We start from the raw sequence: 22,400 nt of genomic DNA, 5'->3' as shown, positions 1-22,400 counted from the left end.
TTGCGTGATGGTATGTGAGATTTCCACCTCACAAATCTCATTATATGGTTTTAGTCATAGGGGAAAGGGAAGACTTTGACATGCAACTCATTTTGACCAGAAATTTTGACCAAAAAGTTTTGTAGACATAAAACAGAATTATTACATTTGCCAATGTTAGAACGTAACTACTAAATAAATCCAAATTCTGAGTCAAGATTATGTTGAAAATCAATATTTTCACTTGTTTTGAAGTCCTAATTTTGACTTGATAAATCAAAGTTAAAGTTTGACTTGGGCACACTTTTGACTAAATTAAAATTATCGTTAATTATGTCAATATTATAAAAGTAAATTCTAACTTTGTTCATACTTTTGATGTAAGATCTCTATATTTTTTTCTTTTACTGTTCTAACTCTTTGTCTTTTTTGTCCTTGTTTCTGGGGAAAATGGGCTTCCATAGTTACACCTAATGTGTCAGGACACAGATAGAAGAAAAAAGTGTTCCTGGCTACATTCACACCAACAGCATTTGGAATTATTGTGGAAAAAAATCTATAAACCTTAATTTACATTCATTTTAAATGACAGCATTTTGGATATTGTGTTCACTGGAAGATGTTTAGCCCTGTGCTTCTACATTTCAACAGGAAGTCCACAATAAATCCACAGTCACGGATCCATTCTGTCAACTGGTCCACAGGTCAAACTGAGTCTGTAAGAACAGCATCAGCTGAAGTTCGCATGGGAACATATTCTGTTGTATTTCATACAGTCTGTGGGTCTGTTTCATGACGATCTCGGCTTGCCCACCCCAGTAATACTAAAAATCTGAGTTTGTAACATGTTCATGGCATTAAAACTTCAGTTTGGAAGTACCGTCTTCACTCCCCTGTCAAACCCATGTGTGGACACAAGCTTACACTTTCCAGTCAATTAAAAAAAAAATAACAACACCCAATCCAAACACAAATCACTGAGCTGCAGGCCTGACTGTACTGGAGCATCACACATCACATAAGGTGCTCGGGATTTTTCAACTTAAGTGGGTCATTGTGAAAATGTAACAAGACTCTTGTGTTTGTTCCACAAAATACATCGCTCTTAAATTCACACGTTTCAACAAGCAAAAGTTGCAATTATGAATCTATAGAACTAGAGTTTGAAGGTAGAGAGGAAATGAGGTGACAGAGAGACGAAGCAGAAACATGATTGAGCTCACAGTCTTTGGTTAGGTCAGAAGCCAGCAGCACTTTAGAGAAGCCTCATAGTGAGCTCTGTTAGGAAACCACGAGAAACATTTGGACAGAATCCCTGAAGAGCACCTGATTCACTTCAAGTGACCACTTAATGCAAAGTTTGAGTTGACAAGTCAACAGAAAAAGGGCAAAAGGAGTGGATGTCCTGGTTTGGAGGGAGAAGAGCCCTTGGTAGGTCCAACAGACTGGTGCTGGTTTACAGAGAGGGAATGTAATGGATGCTGGTGTCAGGAGGGAAGACATCCCACTGCAACCACTGGTGGAAGGCAAGTGGACACAACCCCAGTCACTTCAATCCAGTTCAGTCTTCATGTTTGTGTGAGCAGAAAGTATAAAGGTACCCTCGGAAGCATCAGAGAAAGTGAAGACCTGCAGAAATGAAGGCAGCAGTTCCTGGAAAGCAACTCAGTGAGACTGAGCCCCTTTATTTGCAGAGTCCCGCGTGAAAAGAGTCCTCGTCACTCAGGTAACACAGAGGACAGACAGCAGAGTTCTGTCCTCAGACAACAGGGGTTTGGACGAATCTTTCAGGTTTCATGGTGGTGTTGGATAAAGCCTCTCTGGAGGGGTTCATCTCTTGCTTGACTTCATGTAGGATGGTATCGCTCCTCGAGCAGTCAGGCCTTCGAAGCGTTTGTAGGTGTAGTTGATGAAGACCCAGTCCTTGTTCTTCAGGTCCGCCTCGGTCTGGTTGGACACCGGGGCAGCTGAAAGAGGAGAAGACACAGAAGTTTTGAATGATTTTGCATAACAGAGGTGAAAAAGGAAATGAGAGGTGTTGAGGAGAAGCAGGCAGCGTACCTGTTGGTGTGAGGATATCTGAATCAGGGAACTCATCGAAGTTCGAGGTGTCGTCGATGCTTTTGATCTCTATGGGAATGGCAGCAGGTCTCTCTCTGCAGGACACATCAGTGGAGTCAGAGGAAAGAGTTGGACAAGTGAAATTTGCAGGATGAGAACCAGCACGGGTTTTTATCTGCTTAAACCACTCAACTCAACAGGCTTATATTTGGGAGAGGCTTTTATTTCCGTTTACATTAAAGTGTTGATCAGCAAATACAAAAATGCAATCAAATGCTTTATTTAAACCTCTTTTTGCTGGTATTATTCTCCTTTGGTGCTCATGGTTTCAGTAAAATGAACTCAGTTTTACAGCATTAAAGTAAAGCTGATTTACATTTTAAAGAGCACACTGACACAGTGACAGGCTGCCTGTCCCTCCTCTATTTTTAACTATTTCTGGTGTCTGTTTCATTTCTTTGGTTTTGTTTACACAACATTCAAAATAAAGACAAGGATAAAGGGGAGGATTTCAGCTGTGTCACTGTAATAACTGTCCTTTAACATGAACATGTTTTAACAGTCCCCACCTGATATGGTCGTAGTCCACCCCCTCGAAGAAAGGATTGGACTTGATCTCCTCCACACCTGCAGCACCGATCCTGTGCTCCTCCTCACAGCAGAACCTACTCACAACAGCAATCACTTAACATCACACACTTTCAACCATTCAGAACAGACTATTTCAGGTGCCAGGTGTGCTGAGATAACTTTAAAAACGATGCATCCATTGTCAGTTTACAAAACAGGTCCAATCACTGATACAGATAACTGTTAAGAAGGGCTGGGATCATTTAAAAATTACAATACCTGTACCAATAGCAGTATCCTTAAAGCTACACCTGTACCTACAGACATTTTGCGGGCTGTTTTTGTAATTATTGTAACCTGAAATGCCTCATTTTGCAGCAGCTATTCTAAAAAATGGTGAAGCAAGTTGTGATTATTTTATGGTTAGGGTCAGAGTTTCTTTTTAGCATGAGAGTTTGTGTTTTTTAAAGTAACAATTACATAGGGTGATATGATGCATTTTCAGGGCCAATATTGGTGTAAAATTAAAAAGAAATGTTTTTTTAAAGAAAATCTGGTCTAAAGTTTTCTTTGTCCAAGTCAGTCAGTCAGGAAGATCAAATAACAGCAAGGTCGATGAGGATCAAATGGATCGACCTGATAGTAAAGACAGTGATCGACAGGAAGAAAAGATGACATCACTGATAAGGGGGGCACAGATAGGAGAGAGCGACAGCGTGCGCCCCACAGCTTCACTGTCAGGTGAGGGAGACCTCAGAGTGTCTCTGACAGCTTGACAGCAGTTGTGACACTTTATAGTTTAACAGCACCAACAGTTACTCAGTGCAATAATCTGTGTCCAGTCTTCTAAATTAAATCATTATTAACTGTTCGTCTGAAATAATAAGTGTCCTCACTATGAAAGACATTAAAATTGGCCTGCTTTGTGCTCCAGGAAAGGGCTCCACTCGGGTGTTCCAGGGCCACTCACACCGACACCAAAATTGCTCGACTCAGTTGATTAACCCGTTAATAACCACTGGTTAAAAATAGCCTTGTGCTGCTGACAGTTACCCTGTCACTGTGGCTCTGTCCCAGGTGCAGCAGCAGTGTCATGATAGTAACAGAGACAGAGAGGGGCTGAGTGGATCAATATGCTGTGCACAGCTGTACATGAAATTAGTTGCACATAATGCCACCACCACTCATTTGGTGGCGTCCTGGCACACTGACCTGCCAACTCTGTCAACTTCACCACACTACAGACTGTGTTACGTTATAGCTGCTGTTGTGGTGGGTCATTCACACGTCACATTCAGGTCCGGGTACAAGAAGGATCTACTGCAGATATTGTTTCACTAGAGAAGTTTCAATACTGCTTAGTACTGGTTTATTTTTATCTTAAAGGTATCACGTACCCATACCCAGCCCTAATGACAAGTGATTGCATCAGTGATGTGACACAGGTGAGAGTGATGTAAGATGAAGAGAGGTGTGTTCCTGCCTGAGGATCAGGTCTTTGGCCTTCTCTGATATAGGCACTTCTGGAGGAAAGGTCAGCGTCTCCCGCCAGTTCATCACTTTCCTGTAGGTCTCCTGAGGCGTCTCTGAGCAGAATGGAGGGTAACCTGCAGCAAAAACACCAAGCAGCCTTTAAAGCACATCTGGGCTCACCTGAAACCCCCTCTGGGTGAAAAAGATATTCCATTCCATCATGCCATCCAGTTATTACCTATCAGCATCTCATACATGATGACACCCAGGCTCCACCAATCACACAGCTTGTTGTATCCATTTTGCATGAAGACCTCTGGAGCGATGTAGTCTGGGGTTCCCACTGTGGAGAAAGCCTGCAGAGGAGGAGGAGGAGCACGGGACAACAGGATAAACTTTAAAAAAACACTAAAATGCCCCTAAAAGTAATCTCTGAGCTCCTTTCATTGATGTGATGTGGGCTGGACTCAGTTGAAAAGGCTATTTCTGTGCATCGATCAGGATTTCGCTATAGTCGATTCAAACTTAGAGGACAGCGGCACATGCATTAAGGAGAGCTGGATATTGTGTGCAGAGATGGTGCTGCTCATTCCTACACCCTGGAAAAGCCTTTTGGAGTAGCGATGCCCGGGTCAGCACCCACCCGACCTTTTACACTTTTTGATCCACCTGCCTCAGCCTGTGATGTTGTCGATACCTGCATCACTACTGTGCAGACTTCCTGAACAAGCTTCAATGACTTCCAGTCTTACTATAATTCACACTGTATATGCTGTAATTTATTCAATGTATTTGCTCTTATTAATGGAATCACTCTGAATCAACACCCCCAGATATGGATTAAGTAGCTCATGAAAAATGAAGTTTTAGTACTTCAAGGTTTTTAACATTTTGAACAACAAACGGCAGTGTTTTTGCTTTCAGATAAATTACTGAAATGATTCAGATTGAAATGATTAAATGATCAACATGCAGATTTAATTAATGCTCTCAAATTCCAACACTTCTTTCAAGACATTTACTTTTTTCTTTCTCTATAAATAATAATAATAATAATAATAATAATAATATTTTTAATTCCAGACATTTGGATATTTTAATGCCTGTGAAGCAAGTGATGAAGTATTGTGTCAATGAATGCAATCATTTGTGAGGCTGGATGTTTTAAATAATGTTACAAATATGATATCTTATTTTCACAGACCTTATTTGAGAAAAAACTAAAAACAAACACAAGTCAGCTGAACAAAAAGTTTTCCATATTTAAATACAGTCTAACACTATTATTATTACCTATACCTATCAAGTATGGGGGTGTGTTACCCAGCCCTGATTTATTTCTTTATATCTTTTGGGGCAAAATATTTCGGTCTCTGGGAGGGAAAAACTGTCATGGCCATTTTCACAGGGGTCCCTTGACTTCTCACCTCAACATATCAGAAAGAAATGGGTTCTTTTCTTTACAGACACGCCCACTTTATGCTTGTCTCATGCAGTTTTAAGCAAAAAATGTATTTTTTTTGCACACAGTACAAATGTGTTGTTTCTGCCTATTCAAGTCAAGTCTCTAAAGTTCTCTAAACAGTGTTGGAATTAAATAAATCTGATATAAAGGAAAGGTGAGACTCTTCTGAATTAAATTTTGCCAACTGTATTCATATTGATGATGTTAGTCCCCACAGTCACCATTTTTCTAATCTAACATCACTGTATGAAATGAACTACAGTTCAAGCAACGAAAAATGTCATTCTTACAGAAATCTCACAATTTCTCAAGTTTTTGATCCCAAATTATGGTATGGATTTTTCTGTGGTGTTCCTGAATGTCTTGGTGTTTCCATGTGGTATTCTGGAGGGGTTTTTGACCGTTTTTATAATTTCTCCAGTGGTCGAATGTGTTTACATTTAGCAACAAAACTGGCTATCATCTACTTTCATCATAATGTTCCAAGCCCTTGGACACTCTAAACTTTTGGGGCAAAATATTTCGGTCTCTGGTGAGAGTAAAATTTGTGCTGTACTCATTCATATGTCCCATACATAATTAAACTGCTGTCAAAGAGAAATGACATGTGTGTCCAGGCGTACCAGCTGCCTCCTGTTCCTCTTCCAGGTCTCTGCTTTCCTCTTGGAGTTCATGTTCTGGAAGGCTGTGGAGACATGAAGAGAACGGTTACGCTACTGATGAAACACACATATCTCTCATACAGGCTTCAGTAATATGTGATCATTCTTGCTATGTATGTACAGTATGTAAAAATGGTAATGAAATGAGTCATTTGACATGTATAATTGTGAGTGTCATGCAAGATCTAAATGAAATAAATGGAAGGGGTTGCCTGACTTTGCTTACTGAGGTCACTGGGCAGGCTGTGGTTCAGGTTCTTGTAGAACTCGGTGCGGTGAGCCCTCTTCAGCCCCGTGCACAACCAAAGTCAGACAGCTTCACATGACCCTGGAAACACAAAACACGCTATTGTACCTCCTCAAGTCTGCAGCACATGGTGATGTTTTAACAATATGAGCACATACTCATGTTGACGAATTCAAAGAGGTATTTCACTGCTATACAAATGTTTTTACAGAAAAACGGGTCATCTATGCAGCACAAAAAATGCAAATACTTAATAAAATAGAGCTACATGTCCAGAGGAAAGACAGCAGTATTTGCTTTTGCTCAAGAGGTAGAAAACCTACAACTACCAGAATGCATTGCACTGCAGCAGATCAATAAATGCCCCCACTAGTGGGTGATGTACAAAAATATGGCAGCTGGCTGCATTCCCTTCTTTTAACAGACTCTTGCTGGAAAATGAGCAGCAAAGTCTGAACGGGTAAGATGAGGGGAAGTTTACCACAGTTCATTTAAACTCCCACACACACTGTTTTGATACTAAAGTATTTAAAAATCTGTGAGGTATCCTTTATGTGCTGGAAGCTCACCTATGGCATCAGTGTCTAGCTGATCAAATTGTGGACATCATCTAGAGCAGGCATGTCAAACTGGTCCACAGGGGGGCCGGTGTGGCTGCAGGTTTTTGTGCCAACCAACCAAGAGCACACAGTTTGACCAATCAACTGTCTGAAGACGGAGATCAGTTGATTAAATGAGTCAAGTCTGGTGTGCTGCTACTTGGTTGGAAACAAAACCTGCAGCCACACCGGCCCCCCTGTGGACCGGTTTGACATGCCTGATCTAGAGCAAATGAGAGTGAGAAGAGGGGCTGTGCCTAATTCCAGTGCAGTAAAAGAATCACAGCTGATGTTTTTCACAAGGGGTGTGAAAAAAATCACAGCTGATGTTTTTCACAAGGGGTGTGAATCTCTCAGTATCTCACGATTCGATTCAATTTTGATTCTTGGGGTTACGATTTGATTCAGAATCGATTCTCAATTCAAAGCGATTTCCGATTCAAAATCAATTCCTGATTCAAAATACAGTAGGTGTAATTTCAGGATCTACTCCAGTCTGTTTTTGCCAGTGGCATATTATGTTATGAAAACAAAGTGTGTATGAAATTATGGAGGTTTTATTATGTACAAGTTTTTTTGTTGTAGAAAACCTTTCTCCAAAGTGTTGGGAATCAGAAATTGAAAAAATAAAACACTGTAATTATAGTTCAAAAAATGGACACACTTTTCAAAAAAAAAAAAAATCCTATAGTTTTTTTTGAAGTTGTTTGTGTATTATCTGTGCTATTCTGCACAGCAGCTCCTCTCTGTGATGATGCAGAGGGCCACATCACACTCCTGACACTTCAGAGAGGGCCCTGAAGCTCCTGCCTGCTCTGCCTGCAGTGAACACAGAGTTTACATCCATATGAGGCCCTGCTGCTTGTTACACTGTCTCCTGATTTACCCTTGTCTCATTATTATTATTATAGGTGCTACCAGAGTTTATTCTAATGCACGAGTCGCTACCAATAACACAGAGTGATAGATACAGTAGGATTAGACCAATCACAGTGCAGTTTCCTCGAGATGACAAACCTCTGACCTCTCCATGGAACCATGGGAAGCCTATATGGTGATTAGCATTGATGCTAATATACTTTTATCATCGAAATATTAATAAAATACGGACAGAGGAAACCCAATATCGGATCTATCATCATGTATTTATTGAACAAGGTCCCGTAAAAACACCCTTATTCCCAGGCTGGATTCTGAGGCTTCTAAAAGAGCTACTATGCATTGGAGACATCCCTCTGAACGGCACAGCTGGCAGATTTCACTGGCGAAACAGGTTAGGCGATCCGACAAGACTTTTCTAAATGATAAAAATTTTAGAGGGTTTACGAATAGTCTGTATTTAATAAATATAGTCTATAATCGACGTTTAGGATTTTTGAACCGATTCTGAATCGTTAAAACGAGAATCAAGATTCTTAAGTGAATCGATTTTTTTCCCCACCCCTATTTTTCACAAATCATTGTTTGTCTCAGACAGAGACCTCACTGTTGTCTTTGAGTACCTGTCCCTGTGCTCCTCAAAGGTCCATTCATTTTTTCTTGTGGAACAAACAAGGTGTAAACTAGGGCTGCAAAATTATTCTAATATTAATCGCAATCATGATTTCAGCTTCCTACAATTAAATAAAAATAATCAGCTGCAAAACTGTCATTTAAATGTGTGCTTTGCTCATACAAAACTCAGTTGTAAATCAAATCTAAACAAACAGCAGCCTCCACTTTTGAGGAACTGTCATGCCACTGTGCGTGCACCCTGCCGCTGCAGTCGGTGAAAAACTTCCCTGAATGTTTCCACTGCAGAAAAGCAAAACAAAAACCAGCCATTGTTTGGACAGAGGAGAGAACAAACCACATGCAAAATCTGCACGAGACCTGTGCGTTAGCTAACATTAGACCTTGTCCAGCCCAAACATTCAGTGACCCTTCAGCGTGTTATGGTACCAAGACCGCTGCAAAAAAAGAAGTCTATCTTTAATAATGTTCTTTATATATATATATATATATATATATATATAGAGAGAGAGAGAGGGGAAGAACCTTATCTTAACATGGAAATTAAAACCAGTCAGTCATTTTCTGTAACCGCTTGTCCTCGTAAGGGTCGAAGGGGGGTGGAAGTTAAAACCATGCAATAAAAATGATTTGTCCCTAAAAACAACAAATAATGGTGAGACAGAATCATGATCTCAATACTGATTTAAAAAAATGTATTAGCATTTTGGCCATAATCATGCAACTGTAATGTATACCCACATTGTGAATGCGCTGTACATAGCAATAAAGTAAAAAGGACCAAAGCTTCATCCAAGGATGATGGAATTGTTTCAGCACTAAACCTTAGTATTAATTTAACAGCTATGTCTTCATAACATGCAGCAAAGAGCTTCACAGTGATAAAGTTGACATGATGCAATAATTTCAAATTGAATAACCCCACTTATGGTCACAACACCCAAGCATGAGAAACAAGAAGTTGAATGAAAATGTAAATGGACAGTGTGTATGTTACAGTAACATCCACACTGTCCATTTACATTTTCATGATGGTTAACTATAGCTTTTTATTACTATTTTTACTACCTGTTCAAGGTAGAAATATCTCACTCTTATGCTGCATTGCCATGCTGTATATAACTTCTGATCGCATAAAGGGGGGAAAGAGTGGTCTTGCTTCTGAGCCGGGACCGGAGGTAGTAACAGCCCCATGACAAACGAGTTTGAAGGAAAATGTAAAGCTGGAAAGACGTGACCATGAACCATGCTTTTTAAAAAGCTGCTGTTTGAATAGCAGCTAATTCAAAGAAGAACAGCAGCCGTAAAAGGCCATAAACTGGGAAAACAATGAGATTCAGGAGGTCCTTACCCTCCGGAGAGAGGACGAGATCAGCTGTCATATAACAGAGACGGTAAATAATTGTGACTGATGTGTTATGCCTTTGTTATTGTTCAGAAAGTGCTGCTGACGTATAAATTGATTGTCATGCTAGAGGCAGACCCTCATGTGTTAAACGTCATGCCCATTATGCCTCCTTTGATTGCGATGCCGAAATGCAGTGTATCGCGTACACACTGGAGTGGAATAATGCTGCTTTCATTTGGTTTTGTGTAAACATGCAGGTGCGGTACAAAGGCGGGACTTTGTTGCGGCCCTATGACGCCATCTCTGTGTGAAAGCGGCTTATGGCTCACCCTGGAGTCCAGCAGCAAGTTGTCTGGTTTGATATCTCTGTGAATGAAGCCCAGCTGGTGGATCGAGTCGATAGCCAGCACCGTCTCTGCTATGTAGAACTGAGTGGCCTCTTCTGTCAGGGTGTCCTTCTTCATCAGCAGAGTCATCATGTCTCCTGCAACACGACAGCAGACACCATAGTCACACCAGCACTCATCATGTTGCCATGGACACAAAGCAGAGAAACTTTAGGACCGAAGTTTGCAAGGATGACCATTATTCATTGCGTTTCTATGCAAAGACTGCATTCAAATCAAACTCTGCCACGACAGCAGTGTTTCCAACCAACAGCACTGTCTTTCAGAGGTTGTAGTGAGCTGACTTTTGAAGCTAGAAGACATTGGAATTATATTAAATTAGAAGACCTGAGAGGAATCTAATGAGACCAAATGTGTCATGCTAGCTTGTCGGGAAGGACAGTAAATAACATTCTTAAGTTAGGCTACATTTTGGCAAGGGAAAAACTGTCAAGGCCATTTTCACAGGGGTCCCTTGACTTCTCACCGCAACATCACTGTATGAAATGAACTACAGTTCTGTCTAAGATAATCACAGCCTTATAAAACTTCACAGCCACAAAACAAAGACCTTGAGTATTCAGAGGACAGATGGCTCTAAGAAATATATTTACAACAAGAGGGTTTCTCAGCAGATTCCAAAACAGAAGTGCTCACCATCCAAGCAACGAAAAATGTCATTCTTACAGAAATCTGACAATTTCTCAAGTTTTTGATCCCAAATTATGGTAAGGATTTTTCTGTGGTGTTCCTGAATGTCTTGGTGTTTCCATGTGGTATTCTGGAGGGGTTTTTGACCGTTTTTATAATTTCTCCAGTGGTCAAATGTGCTTACATTTAGCAACAAAACTGGCTATCATCTACTTTCATCATAATGTTCCAAGCCCTTGGACACTCTAAACTTTCAAAGTTTGAACAGGCACCTCAAAAAAACACAACGTTTACTACAGATCAATGACCAAAAAAAAAAAAACTGGCACCATAAACTGAGCTGCAACTCAAATAAGGTTTCAGCTTTCAGATGATGTAAACCACTTCCATGTGGCATCAACTGTTAGCCTGCTATCTCCCCATGAATATCACCTGCCCCGCCTCGAAAAAAGACAAAAATGGGTCTATGATAAGAGAGTAGAGGAGGTGAATCCATCATGTGTCTATTTGCCTAATCTTCACTGCTCTCTAGATGCAGTGGAAATGCAAGCAGAATTGGCGTAGGTTCAATTTTTCCTTTAACTTTTTGGTTAAATATCTATTATGCTCCCATGATGACCTATTATGGTAAAAAGTCAGTCAGTTTATGGTGCCAGAATGCCAGTGTTAGCTAAGGTTAGCTGGCTTGTGTTGTGTTGTAGGGTTACAGAGTCATACCTCCAGGCAGGAACTCCATGATGAGGTAGAGGTTCATCTTATCCTGAAAGCTGTAGAACATTTTGACCACCCACAGGCTGTCTGCCTCCACTAGAATGTCCCGCTCAGCTCGGATATGACCAACCTAACAACAAAGAGGGACACACACACACACACACACAGTCAAAGACGTCTTACTGATGCAACATCAGCATTCCAGAGCGCGTTTTCTTCCCCCTCACCTGTTCTTTCTCCAGCATGTCGGCTTTGCGGAGGATCTTCATTGCATAGACATGTCCGGTGTCCTTTTTCTGCACCAGACGAACCTGAAGGCAAAAAACAATGCGCATATCAACCACGCCAACAAAGACTCCTTCAATGGAAAACTAAAATAAAAACAGAAAAAGTCTTATCTGATAAGGAATTTAGTACATGTGTGTCTGAGTTGATAGATTTCAGACCCGGGATGTTTGGAGGAGCAGACAGAGAAAAACGCTCTGATCACAGACATTGATGAGATGAGTAAGGCATGTGGTGCAGTGTGCCTGCCTCTGCTATCATACACTGAGGAAAACCTGGTTTCTATTAGCATTATGTCTCCACACTTGTGATATGTTGGCTTGCCACTTGGTTTGTTTATTTTAGTGATCAGTTCAGGGAATTAATGGCATCTGTGTACTGACAGTCATCAACTGGGACACTGAAAACCACTAAGCAAAACAACAACACCTAAACTTTCTCAGCAGGCCACACTTATATATGCATATAGGGTGTCCTCCCCTGTGTGCTACTGTGATGCAGGATTTCACAGATTATTGAAGGTGTGTCTATCTCTCAGGATCATAATGGCACACACGAATCATGTCATGAGTGATATATACAGGTGCATCTCAAAAAATTACAATATCATGAAGAACTTCATTTTTCTTTGTAATTTAATTCAAAAAGGTAAACTTTCATACATTGTATATTCATTGCACATAAATTGAAATATTTAAGTCCTTTTTTTGTTTTAATTTGGATGATTATGGCCTACAGCTCATGAAAACCAGAAATTCAGTATCTCAAATTATTACAATATTTCTAGGATCATTCAAAAAATTATTTACAAAACAGAAATGTCCAACTTCTAAAAGGTATGTTCATTCATACACTCAATACTTGGTTGGGGCTCCTTTACCAGGAATTCCTGCATCAATGCGGCAATCAACCTGTGGCACTATTGAGGTGTTATGAAGCCGATGTTGCTGTGATAGCTGCTTTCAGCTTGTCTGTATTTTTGGGTCGGTTGTTTCTCATCTTCCTTTTGACAATACACTATAGATTCTCTACCGGGTTTCAGGTCAGGCGAGTTGGCTGGCCAATCAAGCATAGAAAAATCATGGTCAGCTAACAACTTGGACTTCAAACTTCTGTGCCTCCCCACTCTTCCTCCAGACTCTAGGACCTTGATTTCCAAATAAAATGCATAATTTGCTCTTATCTGAAAAAAGGACTTAGGACCACAGAGCTGCAGTCCAGTTCTTCTTCTCCTTGGCCCAGGTAAGACACCTCTGATGTTGTCTCTGGTTCAGGAGTGGCTTGACATTTGGAATGCGACTATTTTAGCCCTTTTCCCGAAGACATCTGTGTGTGGTGGCTCTTGATGCACCAACACGCGCTTCAGTCTACTCCTTGTGAAGCTCTCCCAAGTTCCCAAATTGACTTTTATTGACTTTTCTTTCTTCTGGACAACTGTCAAGTCAGCAGTCTTCACCATGATTGTGGTTGTGTATACTGAACTAGACTGACAGATACACAGTATTTTTACTGTTTGAATAGTAAATGAAATATTCCAATACTTTGAAACATGTTTTTTCACTTTTTTCTAGTTGTAAGTCATAATCATTGAAAGTAAAACAGAAAAAAATGCTTGAAGCACTTAAGTTTACATGTGATGAATCTACAATATATCAAATGTTTATTTTCTTGAATACCTGATGAAAAATATTGAACCTTTTCACGATATTCTAATTTTTTGAGATGCACCTGTCTGTGTGTGTGTGTGTGTGTGTATATATATATATATATATATATATATATATATATATCTACTATATATACTATATATAGTATATATAGTAGAGTTGGAAGTATTATATATTTGCTTTTTCTTTTCACAAAAACAGTGAGGAACAAGAAATGAAATTAGAGGAAAGAAAAGAAATTCAATTGTTTTGTACTGCATTACAAAGGTATTACAAATATGGTAAATGGCAAATGGACTGTACTTGTATAGTGCTTTTGTAGTCTTATTGACCACTACAAGTGCTTTCACTCTACATTGTCACATTCAACCATTCAGACACACATTCACACACTGGTGGCAGAGGCTACCGTACAAGGTGCCGCTTATTACTCAGTAATCATTCACACACACTCACACTCCGATGACGCAGGATTGGGAGCAATTCAGGGTTCAGTATCTTGCCCAAAGATAATTCCAGATGTTGTCCGGTGGAGCTGGGAATCAAACCACCGACCTTCCTATTAGAGGACGACGCGCTCTACTCTGAACCACAGCCCCACCACATATAAGTATTGGGGAATAAATTCTGTATTTTTGAAGCTGCAGCTGTAAAAATCAAAAATAAAAAGGACTTGTAAAAAAGCTTTTTTTTTACCTCTCCAAAAGCTCCACGGCCAATCACCTTCAGGGACTCAAAGTCCTCCAGACCCAGTCGAGTACGCTTTAGACGCAGGAACTCCGTCTCTTTTCTTGCATGCTGAGAGCGCCGGATACGTTTCTGCAGAGAACAGACATGACATGTAAATATACCAGTGTGATACACATCCTCTACTGAACATGATTCATAACAGCTTATTTTTAAGCAATACTAAACTTCACTATTTTACAGTGCCTCCAGGGATTTTAGATCTTATGATGGCAGTGCAACAGTTTTACACCCAAGGAAAGTTGAACTGGAAGAATAACACATTTTCCAGAGAAGTTACAAGCCCAGTTCAAACTTTGCAGCATTTGTCTTTTCAGGCCTGAGGTACAGGGCTTCCAGGGCACAGTGCAAAACTTTTACTCTCTCCTGTGTCCATTGTGCAATAGACATGCTTCATTTGCCCAAAAGGTAATGGTTACCTTGCACCGATGCACTTTTTGCTCACACTTAATCATAGCACTAAATCTTATCCAATCCCATTTTCAACATTCACATATTTTAACACCTTTTTATAGATTTTATTATTGTGCTGTTCTGTTGATCTGTGCTCAGATGGGTGAAACACCTATGAGAACAATCATTATAAATTCTTCCTGTCAGCGGGTGATTTGTATAACGGTGAACAGATCAAGTTGCTGCGCATGTGTTTGTCATTCACCTCTTCATCAGCCAGGCCCTCCTGATCCATCACTTTCTCCAGCTTCTGCTGCCTGAAGAGAAGGTAGAAGAGGGAAGATTGAAGGTAGATTTATTAGTCAGATTTTAAACAAAGTTTAAAAAAATGAAATCTAATGTGTTCTTGATCCTGCTACATCTTTGGAGTTGAAGATGTGTTACTACTGTTTTATGGAAATTAGGTAGTATATCGTCATATCAGTTACAAAAAGGCAAAAACAGAATGAAGAAAAAGGTGCCTGCTGCATCCAGTAACTACTATTACTAACAAAGAATGGACACACAAAAAACGATGTGAACGCCTTTTCCCAAACAAATACTGGTATTTATAAAGCAGGAATGTGTGGTGAGATCGTGCGTACCTCACGCATTCCTAAAAGCAGTGTACACACAGTTTTAGCTGAAATAGCTGCAGGTTATATGATAAGAAAGAGATTAAATATAAGGTGAAAGATTGAAAACTATGTTTTGAGGTTTAATTTTTTTGCAGCTCACTGTGTTCTGTGACATGTCAATAAAAGCCGCAGTTAATCTTAAATTATTTATTAGAGATTCATTTGAGCAATATTGTTATCTATATTAACCTGTTAGTGATTATTTAATTTTATCATGTGGAGCATTTTGTAAATGTGTATGTGTATGCTACTCATGCTACACATACTGTATATATTTTTATTGTTATTCTCAATTGTGTATATCTCTGTTGTTTATTGCTGTAGCATTGCACACATATTTATATTTTTATATTTTGAACTTACATACTAGTTTTAGGTATTTTTTGTGGCAAAAGGCACAGTTTTAGATTTTATACACTTTAAACCCTCAGCACATTATCCATATTATAATTTAAATATTTACATATAGTGATAATTGTCTATTACTATATTTCTTACATTTATGTTTTTAAATGCTTACATACTCATCATATCACACAAAGTAAATTTTCAAATATTTCAATATTTACATACTAGTGCTAATTGTTTACAATAACTACATTTCTATTTTTATATAGTTGGCATCACACGACTGCGATCTCAAAGATTCCTGTTTTTAGGTAATGAAGTATGCATTCCATTGCATCCTCAGGGCTCCAATTCTACTGTATTAAAACTGAAAGCCTATCATCGTCATCATCATTAGGTGAATGGAACCTGTATTTGAAACAATAACCCAGCCTTCACGCTAACTAAACTAGAGGAGAGCAGTGATGCGTTCACTCTGATGTAACTTGTCATAACAGGAAGTGGTCTTGCCTCAACTGAATTCTGACAAGAGCCGCACCCCATGATAAAACTCAAAAACACACACACACAAATACAAAGAAAAATTTAAATGTTTGTGTTCCTTCGTGTATGGCAACTTATGAGCAGGGGCAGAAACTATATTGAGTTTTACTTTAAATTAAGTTGCTAGAATCTTGAATACAAGATGATGGCCCTCAAAAATCAGCCTGCAGAGTAAATAGCTGCAGAAAGTCCTCACACAGACACTGAAAAAAGACACATGTAGATCGTGGATGTTACCTCATCTCTCTCTCTTCGTGCTGGGCGATGAGGTTACTGTAGAAGTTCTCCAGGGTCACTTTGGCCATAGTGACCCGCTCCTTGGTGTGGTTACTCATGGAGGAGCACGAGCTCGGGCCAGTCATTGCCATGCTTTACCTGAAAAGACACCCAGACAATGACGTAAGCACAGAGCATTTCCACAGTACAATACATTCCCTGTTAGTCCAGTTCTAGTTCATTTAAGAAGACTCAGAACTAGAACTGTGCTCTTGGATCACTGCGCATTACAGACTCAGGCCTGTCTTTCTCTCTGTTGCTGCCATTATTCACAATAAAGAACTATTGATAAGCAGGCTCATTTCTATACATCTATGATCAGGAGGTACTTTACATTGACCTTTTATGGTTGAATTTGGGCATGTAGAGGCTGGGATATGAGGCTGATCCACATGCACACATTTCTGTGGACTGTGATTTATAAAGGGAACATTGCCTGCAGGTAGAGCTGAGCAACATATCAATATTATGTCAATATGGTAACAGCATAAGCGTTGTCTATTCCTGGTTTTAAATGCTGCAGTTTCTGAACTTACCAGAGTGTCTGTTCTATTATTTGCCTTTGCCTTCTTCGTCATTATATCAACATAATGTAAATATTTTGTGAAAGCACCAATAATCAGCCTACAATATCATCATAATATGATAGAAGTATTTGGTCAAAAATTGATTGAAGTGATTTTTAATTTCTTCCATATCACTAAGCCCGACCTGTGTGCGCAGAGTTTTCTAAATAAAAGATCATTTTTTGGTGCATGCCGTTTTCAGCTTTAGTGTGTGAACACACTTAGTATGGATCCTACGCAGTTTTAGAAATGAGGCCCCAGGGCTCTCAAAAAGTGTAATTTTGAATTGTGATGACGGTTTGCCAAAAGAAAGAGGAAGGAAAGTGGCTGGCTCTGCTGTCTGAGCTGAGCAATGATGATAACATTGTGTAGTTATGAAGAAATGGTGAGGAAACAGATTTGTGCAAGCACTGATGGTGAAGTCTTTCTGTGAGACAGTCAGGTTTTGAGGCAAGCTGAGCCGTAACATGTTTCTACACTTAATGCAAATTTAAGGGTAGTGAAACAACATAATCATGGCACAAAATACTTCTGATGAAAGTACGGTTTATTGTCACTGATTTGTAAACAGTAAATAAAGGTGCACTGACAATGTTAAAGTAAAAAGAAAGTCAGAAAATGAGTGCATGGTAGGTGCACTGATAACTGCAGCCTGTGTAGTTAATTTGACATTTTGAGCGTCACATTAAAACACAAATCTGATACAGCCACTTCAGGGTTCAATGTTAATGTGGGTCAATAATGAACTTTCCCAAAGGCATTTTTTACTTGCCCTACCTGTTAGCAAATATCAACAAAGACTAAGGTTAACTGCCATGGTTAATCTTTATTATATGTTTTAACTTTACAACTTGACATGCCTTTCAAAAACAGCACCATTTTATCCGCCTTTCTCTCAAAGTGCATAATACATAGTTGGGGTTTCATCCACATCCTCTAACGCAACCCAACTAAACTCCTGTTTCCAGGTTGATTCAAATGCTCTCTTGCACTTCAGCTCATAAACATTGTCTACACCTGCCTCAATTTTCTCTCAAGTGCACGGTTGGTACTGTGCATGTGGAACTCTTCAACTCTTCATCTCAGCAGAGATGAGAAGGAAGTGAGATGGCTCACTCTTTAGCTCCTTCCACCATCAGCTCCAGAAAAAAACAATGTTTCATTCTTTTTTATTTTTACCATTGTCCCAGTTGGACAAATGAGTGGTGAGATTAAAGGGATACTTCTCTGATTTTTAACCAGCTTTGTATCAAAACAATAAGTAGTAGGTATAGATGAACTGTGTTAAACTTTCCTAACCAGCGCCTGGATCACACAGTCACGATCAGATGGTTTCACATGGACCATTTCACATCACGTCAGACACATAGCATTGTGTTAGTTGTAGGTTTTTCTACCTTTTGAGCAAAAGCACACTTTCTCTCTGTTTTTGATGGTCATGTAGCACCTAATTTCAAAAGCAAGTATTTGCTTCTTTCTACTACAGAGACAGACTAGTATTATGTCAGTGCCTTCTTTACATCTGTTAAATACTTCTTGAAGTACTTTAAGAAGCCCACATTGACATTTTACTTGCCCATGGCACGAGGACAGTTATAAATGTTGAGCCCTGCATTTTCAGGTTGAATGCATGACTGAAAATTGAAAATATAGTAAAGGAGACAGTTAATCTGATGAGGAAACATCCATGCAACTGGCATGGTTTCCAGGCTCAGTTAATGGATATTATTTTCATTGTGAACAAGAGATGATAGTTAATGATTTAGGCACCTAAGGAGGTGGAATAGGATGAGCATTTCATCTCTTTCTCTCTCTCTTACTCTCTGTTATAAAGGTAAGATTCAGGCTTTTTTCAAAGTTATCTGAAAACAACATGTACATGCCAAAACTGAAAGTTTTTGTACACTGTAATAACACCACTGAACCTGACTTTGTGTATCTAATAGCATTCATTTCAGATGTGTATTATGTTAGATGTGTTAGGGAAATGTCACAGGTCTGAGCTTGTAGTACCCATTTCTCTCCAAAATCAGTGCATGCACGTGGGTTTTTTAAACAAAGGTAAACCTGCTAAAATTTGGCTACAGAATGTATACTGCTTTAGACTTTCCCCTTGGCAGTAGAGCAGAGATGTGTACACAGCACGGCAGAAGACAAGTATGCCTTTCTGTGAGTGTGGGGGTTGTTTTGGTGTGTCTGCTCGAGGTCACGGACAGACTGTAGAACAGGTAAACAGTAGAGAGCAGCATGGACAGAGGTCTGTGAAAGCTTTACGGTGGTTTCTTCTCTTTATATATATATCTCTTACTGATTCAGTCTCTATTTCAAACTTGGTGCAGACCAATTTGGACTGATGTTTTAGTGCTGCGTCACTGCATCTCACTGGTTAGGGAACTGAAATTAGAGGTATCACCCAAGTGTTGTATTCCCATCCATACCGAATAGGGCTGGAGGTGATAAATACCCACAACTACTGCCGAGTCATTTGACCCAGGTGTGAATGACAATTGTACACTTTACCATTGCATTAAAGAGCCAGATTTTAGCGGGTGTCAGCTGGTTTTTTTTGTGTAAACTGAATGAGGCTTCAGTTTGCTTGTTTGACTTTTCTGTCATAGTGTCAAGCACTGCCCAGCTTAAGTGCGCAGAGGTGTCTATTGGAGATGGGTCATCTAAATTATAGATAACATATTTCTTCTCTTCACTCCAGTGGTATCTCACCATGCAGATAGTCTAAAGAGCTGAGACAAAGATATTATATTGAGAATAGTGAATTAATACAATTTTACTTAATAAAAACCATTGTCAAAAATCCGTGGTGGTGTTACTGGTCATAATTCGGTATGCCTAATTTACAGGTCTAATTATATAAACTTCAGGAGCCATTTTGGAAATATTCCATGTATTATTTCTCTGTAACAAATACATCATTATTGATTGATTTTCTTATTGTCAAATGCATGTTTGGTAGGACGCAAACTGTTCAAAACAGTCCACAGCCACCATTGGCTTTAAAACAGTCTAAGGATGACAGTTAACTTTACTGTAAAAGTTGTCGTTTGTTGTAGCTCAAATCAGGCGATAATACAGAACCTAGTAATGCTTGATAATGATAGTATACTTAACATTAACATTACGTGTTATTTAACGCAGTTTGTTCAGAATTTGGACAAGAGCTTATCGTACTGTCTTCCATAAAAAATACACTATAGTGTTGAGGTCTATTTACAAAAGGGTAATGACAAAGATGGGCTAGTTTTATTCCGCTCTTGCCAAAAACAAACTGACCTGGCCAGTGTCAACAACATGCAGCTAGCTAACGCTGCCAAACTTGGTAATTTCGGTTGCAACGTAGCCATACGTGCCATAACCTTATGAGTGAAAGATATTGAGCAATTCAGCTCAACATTAGACGTACTTAACCTTAGCCTTAGTTCAACTGTACTCATAAATTTTGAGTTCGCGTAGTTTTTGTTCAGCCACGGCCTCAAAAACAAATGCTTTAACCTGCTAACGTTAGTTAGCTGGCTAACGTTAGTTAGCTATTAAAATTCCTGGCTGCGTCAAGTTATGGAGAGAAAGTATGAATCATACCGGATATTTCCTTCAAACTAAAACTGTCACATTTAAATAAAGGACTTTTTCGTCCCACATGCGTTATTTTGAGTTTTATTTTGAAAGTTATTACCAGAAAATCTCGGTAAGCATTTTAATGAGCTTGACAGCCTGAAGTTCCCCAAAGCAAATAGCTATGGGAAAGTTAGCTGGTAAACGTTAGCCGCTTATCTGCTACAACAGCTCAACTCGTTTGTTTTTAAATAGCCAATGATAATACAGAAGGAGTTCACAATTCATTTAGTAAGACAATTAACTAATGACAACGCTCAACATATTGTCTTTTAGTCCTTTCATTCTGTATTTTTGTAGTTGCTCTTTGTTCACTTACCTTGGTCGAAGGTGCGGTGTCTGCCGTCTCTTCCTCTGCTCCGCACGCTGTTGCGTCACTAGCAGTTTGAACTCAAGATGACACCTAGTGGCCAAACCACCGCACAACACCACCACCTCCATCAATATCATCTCCTATTCCCTCTTCACGTGCCTGCTTGTGTGCCATTTATCTGGTGATTAAATTAGTGTTTGGGAGTTTATCAGAGTTCATTGTGACACGTTTGATAAGGAGCTATTTGGCGTATTTTATACACTTTTCATTCTTTTCTTTTTTTAATATATGTAATTTTGACAAGATTGTGTATTTTTGTTTAATATGTGAATTTCCAGCTCTGCTCCTACAATACGTCTAAAAAACACAGTGTAAACAAAATTGTCACAGTCATACTTTTAAGTGAAAAAAAATTCTCCATTGGAACCCATTCAAACGGACATTTTTGATCCCACAGCCACCAAAGCATAAAAACATGCATTGTATTATTTCTGGGTGTGATGTCACAATCAATGTTGTTGCTGGGCTGTGATAAATAATTAATAAATTAGCATGTAGTATATTGAAAATAATTAATAATTTTGTCTTATCTAAAAACACAGTAGCATCACGACAAAAACCTGGCATTAAAAGGGTTAACATTCTGAAAATTAATATTTTCTATTTATAATTAGAAACGGTGTTGCTTAACAAATAACTCAATGAAAGAAGAAAATCATATAATGTATAATATTTTTCATAGCCTCATCTTGGAAAGCACATTTAGAGTATGAGTGAGAGTAAGAACTGACACTGCAGAAAAAATAATACTGCATAAAAATCATATATATGTTTTTTATGCATTATTATTTGGTGTTTTTATATTCATTCATATATATATAAACATGTTGGCATCATGACAAAAACCTGGCATTTCAAAATCATATATATGATTTGTATGCATTATTATTTAGTTTTTATATTTTTATATATATAAATATAAAAACATGGTGGCATCATGACAAAAACCTAGAATTTCAAAACTAAAAAAAAATGATATTTATGATTAGGACTGATGTTAGTTAAAATATTAACTTCATGACAGTAGAAAATCAGATTAAGATATATCTTTTTTTTTTTAAGTTTGACACTGAAAAGCACATTTTGTGCGCAGAGCAATGTGAGTGTGTGTGATTTTAAAGCGGACCCTAAGGATTAATACGCTTCCAGCTGTCCAGCAGCGTATCATGCGGATGCAAAAGCTAGCTTTTGGTGTTTGGATCTTCAACCGAAATTACTGCAAAAGCAGCAATAT

General features: G+C 39.0%; 1 protein-coding gene across 1 annotated transcript; it reads right to left on the bottom strand.

The window, feature by feature from the left end:
* Window positions 1-589: 589 nt before the first annotated feature.
* On the bottom strand, window positions 590-21,161 carry LOC121947079 (serine/threonine-protein kinase 38-like). The gene is given in 15 exon segments (XM_042491968.1): window positions 590-1,946; window positions 2,041-2,135; window positions 2,610-2,705; window positions 4,094-4,217; window positions 4,322-4,439; window positions 6,172-6,233; window positions 6,437-6,511; window positions 6,514-6,538; window positions 10,246-10,400; window positions 11,671-11,794; window positions 11,892-11,975; window positions 14,313-14,435; window positions 15,022-15,073; window positions 16,562-16,699; window positions 21,113-21,161. Coding segments are annotated over 14 exon segments (1,401 nt in total). The 5' UTR covers window positions 16,693-16,699; window positions 21,113-21,161; the 3' UTR covers window positions 590-1,809.
* Window positions 21,162-22,400: the final 1,239 nt, after the last annotated feature.

Source organism: Plectropomus leopardus, chromosome 8 (assembly GCF_008729295.1).
Source record: "Plectropomus leopardus isolate mb chromosome 8, YSFRI_Pleo_2.0, whole genome shotgun sequence".
NCBI lineage: Eukaryota > Metazoa > Chordata > Actinopteri > Perciformes > Serranidae > Plectropomus > Plectropomus leopardus.
The sequence above is the reverse complement of the archived record's forward strand: the minus strand, read 5'-3'. Positions and strand labels throughout refer to the sequence as shown.